Source organism: Fukomys damarensis, unplaced genomic scaffold (assembly GCF_012274545.1).
Source record: "Fukomys damarensis isolate Sample0158 unplaced genomic scaffold, DMR_v1.0_HiC HiC_scaffold_23, whole genome shotgun sequence".
Lineage (NCBI taxonomy): Eukaryota > Metazoa > Chordata > Mammalia > Rodentia > Bathyergidae > Fukomys > Fukomys damarensis.
Window position 1 is genome coordinate 59,350,960 of NW_022900935.1, and position 9,273 is coordinate 59,360,232.

General features: G+C 59.9%; 3 protein-coding genes across 7 annotated transcripts in view; 2 read left to right on the forward strand and 1 right to left on the reverse strand.

Moving 5' to 3' along the window:
• The window catches only part of Caskin2 (CASK interacting protein 2), an 11,214-nt gene extending 4,738 nt beyond the window's left edge, over positions 1-6,476 (reverse strand). For 2 of the 4 annotated variants that reach the window (XM_010630800.3, XM_010630799.3), the window contains exons 1-9: positions 6,362-6,476; positions 2,534-2,585; positions 1,903-2,000; positions 1,423-1,568; positions 1,226-1,321; positions 1,009-1,139; positions 759-867; positions 326-434; positions 69-163 (exon numbers count right to left, since the gene is read on the reverse strand). In XM_010630800.3, coding sequence (XP_010629102.1) covers positions 69-163; positions 326-434; positions 759-867; positions 1,009-1,139; positions 1,226-1,321; positions 1,423-1,568; positions 1,903-2,000; positions 2,534-2,585; positions 6,362-6,455 — 930 coding nt within the window. In that variant the 5' untranslated portion in view covers positions 6,456-6,476. Of the gene's footprint in view, positions 1-68; positions 164-325; positions 435-758; positions 868-1,008; positions 1,140-1,225; positions 1,322-1,422; positions 1,569-1,902; positions 2,001-2,533; positions 2,586-2,679; positions 2,790-6,361 lie in introns of those variants that run through there. The other 2 variants (XM_033767719.1, XM_010630801.2) reach the window with 2 other exon arrangements.
• Positions 2,749-9,259, forward strand: LOC104866624. Of its 2 annotated transcripts, XM_033767721.1 has the most exons (5): positions 2,749-3,357; positions 5,052-5,206; positions 6,234-6,349; positions 6,780-6,935; positions 8,572-9,259. In XM_033767721.1, the coding sequence occupies exons 1-5, from the start codon at positions 3,352-3,354 to the stop codon at positions 8,673-8,675; spliced, it is 537 nt and encodes a 178-aa protein (XP_033623612.1). In that variant the 5' UTR covers positions 2,749-3,351; the 3' UTR covers positions 8,676-9,259. The 2 variants fall into 2 exon arrangements, with proteins under 2 accessions (XP_033623612.1, XP_033623611.1); XM_033767720.1 differs by lacking the exons at positions 2,749-3,357; positions 5,052-5,206; positions 6,234-6,349 and having other exon boundaries at positions 6,609-6,935.
• Tsen54 (tRNA splicing endonuclease subunit 54) overlaps positions 8,978-9,273 on the forward strand; it is a 7,961-nt gene continuing 7,665 nt past the window's right edge. Inside the window, exon 1 of the mRNA XM_010630811.1 lies at positions 8,978-8,998. Coding sequence (XP_010629113.1) covers positions 8,978-8,998 — 21 coding nt within the window. The remainder of the gene's footprint in view (positions 8,999-9,273) is intronic.

Genomic DNA, 9,273 nt, shown 5'->3' on the forward strand with positions numbered 1-9,273 from the left:
GTAGGCAGGGGAGTAAGGAAGGCAGCACCCATTTTGCTCTCAAAGTACTGCATGCGCAAGGCCCTCACCGTGATGACGTCCCCTGCCCGGACACTGAGAGCGGTGGGGTCGTGGAGGTTCCAGAAATCCTTGAGCGCCCGGACTTTCAGGATCCCTGAGGCCTCTACAAATGGGGGAGAGCAGGCATCATCTAAGCACCCGGAGGGCACCTCCCTCTCCACCCCCAGGCCCCACCCTTCCCCAGGGATCCTGGCTTCTCTTCCACATCCACATCGGGTATCTACAGGAGCCCCTGCAGGCCCCGGCTGGGTCTTTTCCCACTTACCCCGCAGTAGCTGCTTGATTTCCCGGCTGGCCTGGGAAGTGGTAAACTGATTCACGATGTCCAGCGCAGTCTGGTTGTATGTGTTTCGGATGTTCACGTCCACACCTCCCTGAGTGCAGTGTCACAGGAGCATGGACTACCTGTCATCTCTCCCCTAATCCTCGCAACCATCTAGGAGGTGGGGACTATGCACAGGTTCAGAGTTTACGGATTTATGGATGAGGAAATGGAATTTCAGAGAGTGGGTCAAGGACGAGGCCCTAAGAGGCAGGTCGGGGGTTGAAGCAGGTGGGGCTACTCCTGAGCCTTAGCACCCCTCACGGGAAGTGAACTTCCCACTGCCCAAGCAAAATGCCAAGGCCTCTCCAGCTAGTCTCAGCACATGGCAGAGACCCTGTTTGCACCTGTGAAGTGACCAGGTGCCTGTACCCACCTCCAGGAGCAGCCGTACCACCTCGGTCTTGCCGTACAGTGCAGCCTCATGGAGCGCTGTCCCAGTCTTGGTCTGCCGGTTGATCTCAATTCCAGCTCTCAAGAGCTGCCTGCAGGGGCACAGAGAGTCATGGAAGTCATGGGGTAGGGGCGGAAGCTGACTGCTGGGGACAGGGAGATCAAGAAGAGGACACCAACAGTCCCACAGGAAGGGGATGAGAAAGCGGGGTGGGGGGGCTCCCTGGGGGTACCGGATGACTTCTCTGTGGCCATTCTTGGCAGCCAAGTGTAGAGGTGTGGTATAGTTGGGGTCGCACGGGTCCTTGGCCTCACCCTCCAACAGCGCCACACATAAGTGGCTGTTCAGGAGCAGCTGGGCCACCTGCAGCACACAGTACCCAGTCAATGCCCCTTTCCAAGACCCTACAAACGTCCCGCACCCAGCATGCCAAGGACTGCAGGACTCACCTTGAGCCGCCCAAATTCACAGGCCAGGTCCAGGGGTGTCTTCTTGGCCTTGTTCACTAGGCATGGGTTGGACTGATGTTGGAGGAGCATTTCTGACTGGGGTGGAGGGAGCTGAGTGAAGAGGCTCGGCCTGGCCTGGCCTGCCATCCTCGCCCCATGCCACTCCGCCCAAGGGCCCCCCCGGGCAGCTTACGTACCACCTCATAGTGTCCATACTGTGCGGCCAGGTGCAGTGGGATCTGCCCATCCAGCGATGCAGCATTGACGGCCGCAGAGGCCCGGAGCAGCAGCCGCACGGGCTCCAGCCGGCCCTGCCAGGCTGCGTAGTGCAGCGGACGCATGCCTGGCAGGAGGACACATATGCCTGAGAGAGGTCCTGGGTGACTTGGGGTGCTGGCCAGGAGGGGAGGCAGCCCAAGAATGTGCTGTGACACTGCCTGGATTCGGGTTTGGTCAGGAAGTGGTCTGTGTGGCTGCAGTTCCACCTAGCCTACCACAGATGATCTGGCAACCCCGGGACTGTGACAGAACCTCTCTTGAGCCTCAACCTCCTCCTCTGAGTAACAGGACAGCAGCATCACGATCAGAGGGAAAGGTATGTGCAAGGCTAGAGAAGCTCTGCAAACAGCTAGCCTGCTGTGTCCTCACAGCAGCAAGCTCTGGTCCCAGGGCCTCACCATTGCTGTCCTTGATGTCCACAGTGGCCTGAGCCTCCAGCAACAAGGCTATGAGCTCCAAGCTGCCCCCCAAGGCAGCGTGGTGGAGAGCGGAGAATCTGGGGGGGTGGCACAAAGTAGGGAGTGTCAGTGACCCCCCCAAACCCTGTCTTCCACACCCAAACTCATCCTGGGGGCTGGCAGGGATGGGTTACCGCCCCCCGCCCCATCAGCCCTGTCGTGGGAGCGCACAGCAGCCTGGCCACAGCATGAAAGGAACCAGTGTCTAGACTGAGAGGCCTGTTTGTCTGATGTGCAACCCCCCAAGCCAGCCCAGGGGAGAGAGCCATGGGAGCAGGAGCCCTTAGGCTCCCACCCTCCAGGGAAAAAGGGAGCCCAGGACGAATCTGGTTCAAGGAGGTCCCTTGGAGTGGCCCCAAGGCTCTTCCCCTCAATCGGGGCTAATTCCACAGTAGGTTGGGTGGGCAAGACCTCTTGCCCAAGCCTAGGACCCAGAGCTGTCAGCGAAGGCAGTTTGAGGGCCAAGTTCGAAAGGAGCAGGGCCCTGGGCCCTGGGGCCATTCCCTCCAGCCCCTCCCCCAGGGCTCTGATCCGCTCCCCTCACCCCCACCCCACAGCAGCACTCACTCACCCATCAGCATCCTGGTAGTTGACATTGAGCCTCTTTGTGGAGCCAAGGAGCTCTGGGGGACAGGACAGGGGCATCAGGAAAGATGCTGTCGCCACCCACACCGTCACCTGGCATTCCTGCCACCCACCTCCCGGAGCCCAGTTGACCTCTTGGTGTGCAGAACACCTGCCCCATGGTCCTTTGCCGGTCCTGTCCCTATGGTTCTCATCCTGGCCCACAGGCACGAGTGCAGGGAGCCCCTGTAGCAGTGGCCTGGCTTCCTGGGGCCCCAGCCTGGCTTGTTTATAGAGCCATAGTGGGTGGGAGGGGGTGCTGGCACGATGTACCCTAACCAACAGGCCCACGGAGCACATGGTTAGCATTCCTGCTTTGAATGGGCTAGGGAGCGAGTCACATCGTCCCACTGGCCCAAGGGGGCGGGCAGGAATAGCAAGGAGAGGGCACTAGGTATTCCAGGGCCGAAATGCCAGGGCTGGGCTCGAGAGAGCCTGGGGAGGGTGGTATCACACCCACCTGCCCTTGGCCATGGCTCTGCGGAGTGCTAGCTGGAAGAGTATGGGCAGGTCATGGGGATTCTCTGGCTCAGTGTTCTTTTTGCACAGGCATAGTAAACACAGTGCCTATCAGCATGCAAGATGGCAGCCGTAGCACTCCTGACAATGCTGATTGTTACAGCACCATGTTATCCTCCTACAAGAGCTGGTACCCATCCCGACCAAAACGCTGGGTCTCAGCTACCTTGGCACCCACAGGCTCTTGGCTGAGCTGTGCAGGCCCCAGGCAGAGGAGCAGGGGCACTGCCTCCCCACAGCAGGTGCATGCAGGTAAGTGCCCTGTGGCAGTCCTTGTGGTGTTGCGGAGGGAAAGGAGGTGGCCTGTCACGAGCAGCCCCTGCCTCCTGTTAGAACCCACCCCTGCTGGGGAGGGGGCCCGGTTCAACCCAGGCTGGGCAGGGTGCCAAGCATGCTGGTCCAGGCCTGCCCCCCAGGCCCTGGTGGGCCTCTGAATACCCCAGCAGCCCGGATAAGGCAGGGCCTCATTCCAACAGGGGAGGAACTAAACTTGCAGTGGGATGGGGAGGAGGAGGACGGGACAGCTATATGCAGGGCTGAGCTGAAGGACTCTACTCCAAAAAGGTAAACACAGAGCCAAGGACGGCAGGGAAGCGAAGTGGTGGGGGCCATGGGAGGAAGTGCAGACCTCCAGCTTTCCCTTTGTCCCTGTGGAAAGTACTTGTCACCCAGGGGAAAGAACATGGGCTCGGGAAGCGAGAAGTACCCAGCTCAAATGCTCTCCTGCCTCGTCCTGCTGTGTGACTTTCATAAACCACAGGGTCTCTGCGCCTCAGTGAAGACAGAGGTCCCCGGGGTAGAGACACAGGGTCCTTTACCCTGCTCACCCTCCCGCCAGCTCACCAGCATGGGCATTCTGGGATGGGGCAGCTGGGTGGTGGGATGTGGCTCCTCCAGGGGAGGGGCAGGACAATGTGACAGGAGGGACACAGGAACAGGGGTAGGCCAGGCTGGGTGGCTCCGTTCTTTCCAGAACAATAGCCGGAAAGGTGGTGGGGAGAGGCTCAAAATGACAGGGCCGAGGACCGCGGAGGGTGGGTGGAGGATCTGGTGCGGAGAGCCTTCTTGCCTGGCCTGTCTCTGACTTAGGCTCAGGCAGAGGACGTGAGCTCAGCCAGCCACCCCAGCCCACTCCATTTCCTCTCACAGAGGAGACCTCAGCAAAAGGAGGTGGGAAAGGGTGAGGGACGGGGCAAGGCCAGGCCACCTGCTCCCTGATGAGGAGCTGGCTGGCGGGAAGGGGCACAGGCTGGCAGCTGGCTGGAGGAGCCTGAGGAGCAGCTCTCTTCTACTCTCTGGATAGCCAGACAGCTTTAGCCATCACAGGAGGAAAGAGGGATCCCTGACACCCCACAGTTTCCTCTGCCTCTCTGTAGTGTGGAGCAGAGATCCTCACCTCCCTTCGGAGAACTGCATTAGAATCACCTGGGGAACTTTCTAATCTGGTGATTTCAGTTTGGTGGAGGGCTGTCCAGGGAATCCAGACTTTTAGAACAATCCCTAGGCAGTTCTCTCCACTCCCACACTGGGGACTGGACCCAGGACTTTCACACATCCCCACCTCCTTTTATTTTTATTTTGAGACAAGGTTTCATTAAGTTGCCCAGGCTGGGCTGGAACTTTTGATCCTCCTGCCTCAGCCTCCTGGGGTGCTGGGCTCCTGGGTAATTCTGATATGCACAGAACCGAGTAAAGATCAGCACGGGAGTACAGGGGAGGAGGCACAGGTTTGTCTCAGATACACCCCACTATGGCTACGTGGCCTTGGGCAAGTTACTAACCTCTGTGTCACTTTATGTGTACAATGGATGTAGGAATACCTATCTCACAGAGGAGTGAGGAGATTACATTTCATTAACTCTAAGGTTTGCAAAGATGACCCTGTGATCTCACTTTGTCACCAACCTTTCCAAGGTAGGGTGCCTGAGCCTCACAAGGAGTCCCAGGCCCGTGACTCTGCTCCTTTGCAGGTGAATTCTCCCCTTGCCCCACGGATGCTTCCTACTGGCTGTAAGCTTCCCACCATCAGCCTGCAGGGCAGGGAGGCCAGCAGCAGCGTGACCAAGGCCTCACTAGGAAGGTGGCCAAGAACAACACAGGGGTAAGGAAGGAGGGCAGCGGCTCTCTCTTGGTCCTCAGGGACCTCCTATCAGGCTCACCCAGGATCCACATCACAGGACACGACAGGCAGCCCTACCCACCTGGTGTGCAGGTAGATGCACGCCACCAAGACCTTTCCTTGTGGCACCCATACCTGAAGCGTGGGTGGGGGATAATAAGATGTCTCCAGGTAGCCTGGGGACTCCTTCCTGGGAACAGGGGCCAGGTGACTCTTGGGGCAAGAGCCCCAGCACTCAGAGACTTTCCCCTCCAGGAAACTCCCCTTCCAGCTCCAGTTAGAACCAGCAGCTATCCTTCCAGTTTAGAATCTCAAGGTGACAAATCCAGTGGCATTTGCTCTTTCTCTCCCCTAGAGAGTCTGCCCTGCCGGCCAGAGGCCCATTCGCCCCGTGGTGGTGGTGGTGGTGATGGTTGTTTCCCATCAGAGGGCCCCCAGAGATGAGGCTCAGGAGTGGCCCGGTGTATGACTTGAGTCCCATGACCCTGTCAGGACTGAATCCCCGGGCTGTGAAAACCTCTAGAAAATCACACACCGCAGGGGACAAAGGTAGATTTAGTCAGAGAAAAGTAGCTTTAGTGAGTGGTCCAAACGTGTTAAAGTTAAAACAAACAAAACACATCTCTCTTATTAAAAGATACAGACATCCCCATTAAGTTCAGAAAAAAACACAGGAGATGCTGGCTGAAATGTGTATATGGGATTGGGCGTGGGCACGGAGCCTCTGTGTATTCAGTCTTTCCCAACCCAATGCCAGAATGCTGTGGCACCAAATAACACATCTATAAAGCTATCTGCAGCGAGCCGCTTCAAGAGGGCCCAGGACTTAGAATAGAGCCTAGCACACAATACACACTCTGCAAAAGTTTGAATAAATCTGCTTCAGTCCTCTCACTTTGCAGTCAAGGAAACTGTGGCCCAGAGAGGTTAAGTGACTTGCCTAGGAACACATAGCAAGTGGGTCCCAACCTCCCTTCTGGCTTGCCTAAACAATGCATTTCTTGTCTAGAGCAGGACCATCTTCCCTCCTCAACTCTGCAGATCACAGTGACCCCTCCCCACCCTCCAGGCCTCCCTCAGTAACCTCAGTATTAAGAGGAGGACCTCCATGGGACCGTCACCTCAGTAAGTACTCACTGGTCTTTGTGGCCTTGACCTTGGCCACCAGTTTCTGCACTCCAGTCACATCTCCGTTTTTGACGGCAAGAATCAGATCCTGTTCTCGACCCATCCTGGCTCCTGGGCCAGGCTTGGGCTCAGGGGTCCAAGGCAGAGGTGAGGACACTGGTCCAAGCAGAGCGTCAGCATGCCATGCCTCTACCCCTTGGAGGTCTTCCAGGTCTGGGGGAGTCTGCGGGGACACGTGTGCTGTCCCAGGCAGTAGGTTCCTTGTCAGGTGCTGATGGGTACTCCCCCAAGCTGCTCCGTGAGCTGCCACCACAGGCAGGAAAGTGTCTCTGAGGAGGCGGCAGCTGTGTGGAAATCTGGAAGGATATCAGCCTGCAGCTTCCGACAGCCCCGGGATGGGCTGGGACTGGGAACGCCAATCTTCCAGGCTTGGTTCGGGAGCACCAATGCCCACCCCAAGAGGAGCCAGCATTCCCTCCGGCCTTGGGCAGCAGCAGTGGGCTGGTCCTGGGGGTCTGGAAAAACTGCAGCTTTGGTGGAAGTTTGGGCCACAGCCTGCAAGGATCCCAGGAGGACACAAAGGGTGAGCAGGGCAGAATCTCCAGGGAGCCCCCAGCCACCCCGGTTGCCAAACGGAATCAGGAGGGGCTCAGCTACATGAAATGGGGAGGCAGCTGCCATGCCTGAGAGGAGTATGTGCAGGGAGGGGGAGGCTGAGTCACCGGGGCCGCAGGGCACGGGGCAGCACCTCAACCCTGGGCAGGAGGGGCCCTGGCAGCACAACACACTGGGGCAGGCCAGGCCAGCAGCTTGTTCTCCACAGCCCCGGGCTCCAACACCCACAGACAACCGGCGGGCCAGGAGGTGGGGCCTGAGAGGGTGGCACAGGCAGGAGCAGGGGTCACTCCCTTTCCTAGGCGCCTACCCTCAGCCTCCTCCCCACCTACCCGGTGCTTTAATAGTTGGATGCTTAGCCCTGCGGCCCTTTGTAAACTGGGGGCAGCATGGGGAGTTTATGGGCCCCTGATTCTGGGGGAATCTGCCTGCTGGGCAGGGAGGCCCTGCAGCACCTGTTGCTGACCCTCCTCACCACTCAGTGGGCAGAGAACAGTCACTGCGGGTCAATGCTCCCCCGCAGCCTGAACTGAAGCCCAGAGTCTCCAGCATACTGCTGGAAACCTTATGTCAGTTCTTCGGTGGCGGTGAATTCGTCGCCAGTCTTGTGGCAGGAGACCTGTGCAGGCCTGGGGCCCTGGCGGGGAACCCCTCACTCCCCCTAGCTCCCAAACCCAACCCAAAGGCGCTCCCCCTCAAGGCCCGCGGCCGACACTGGGGGAGGGCTCCCCAGGCACTGCCTGGGGTCTGCTGGCTTCCCCCGCCCCTCGGAATGCCCCTCCAGCGCCGCGCACCCCCCAGCCGAGCCCAGTCCAGGCCGACGCGGGAACAAAGCGGCAGGAGGACTTCCCCCGCCCCTCGGAATGCCCCTCCAGCGCCGCGCACCCCCCAGCCGAGCCCAGTCCAGGCCGACGCGGGAACAAAGCGGCAGGAGGGACCGAGAGGGCCAAGCGCCGAGGGATAGATGCGGGAGGACGAAAAGGGGGCGCGCGGAGGGCGGAAGAAGCGGAGATGGAGGTATCCACCGATCCCTCAAGAAAAGTTAGTTTGCGCCCGCCCCCAAGGGTGCTGACCCCCAGGTCCGGCCCCGCAGTCTCACCTCTCCCAGCTGCTCCGCCGGGGGTCCGGCTGGCCCAGCTCAGTCCCCTGGCACTTCGGACGATAGCTTCCACTACCCCCCCACACACCTTTCTCCTCCTTCGACTGCTCTCCCAAGGCCGACTCTGCGGCTCCTGCAGGAAATCCCGCCCCTCCCCCCTCCCTCCCGCCAGATCGGGAGAGAGGGACCGTCCCGGCCGCGCACTCGGGCTGTCAATCAGCGCCCTTGTCCCGCCCCCATCCGCGCCAGGCCCCGCCCCCAACCACGCCAGTCCGGACCGCGGCACTACCCGCATCGGAGCATGCGTGCAGGTGAAAAGGAGTCGGGTGCGCAGTGGGTGGAGAGTTCGCGCCGCCGCGTTCCCAAAGTGGGTCCTGGGCGAACTGGGCTCTACGATCTAGATCGAAGGACGGGAGAGAAGACATGATATGAAAGAGTTTGGCAACAGAATCCCGGGAACCCTTCTTGTGGAGCCCCCTTTTCTCTTTGACCGCGCCCCTCTCAGGACTCTCCCGGCGACCGCTGCCGACGGCCGGAGTGGCCGACCCATCGCCACTGGCCGGAGCAATGGTGCCACCTAGCGGACAGTGTCGGGGCAGCCCACGGTAACGGCGGCGGGGACCCCAACCTCCAGGAGGCGCTATTGGAGGATTGGGGTGCCGCTTCAGCACCAGCGTGGGTCGGACAGCGCCTCCTACCCTCGAAACCTGGCTTCGGAACCCCTCGGTTGGGACCCAAAGGCGGGGCCAGATGGAGCTCCGAACCTCTCTTGACCACTGTAGTTTACAAAGCTACGATTTGATAACTGCCGCTCTCCGTTCTCTAAACCCCTCTTCCCTCCTTGGTCGGACGGCGGTGGGGATTAAGGCAGCCTGGTGCTGCAGCGAGGAGGGTCACACATTTGACGGCTCATGCCACACTCCCAGAGGCTAGTTTGAGGTTTTACTAATAGGGTCCCTGAAGAGGGCTGGGGACAGGACAGAGGAGCTCCTGCACATCCGATAACCTGCAAGCTAATCTCAGTCTCCGGTACCGAGGCACACACACATATATGTGGGCCGGCGCTAGGACCCAAGGGAGCCAGGAAGGCGGAAAGCTAGTAGGGGAGGAGCCGACGTCATCGGCCGGCTCTAGGGCCGCTCGGAGTTCCGGTGGTGGGCGGGCCACACTAGGCGCGCGCAGGCGCAGACTGCGGCCAGATGGAGCC

Bases quoted from the DNA above. Each gene is read 5' to 3' on its own strand.
- LOC104866624 (XM_033767720.1), top strand. From the start codon at position 6,627: ATGGGTACTCCCCCAAGCTGCTCCGTGAGCTGCCACCACAGGCAGGAA. The intron at 6,936-8,571 runs GTGAGCAGGGCA...CGCCCCTCTCAG, and splicing joins ATCCCAGGAGGACACAAAGG to GACTCTCCCGGCGACCGCTG.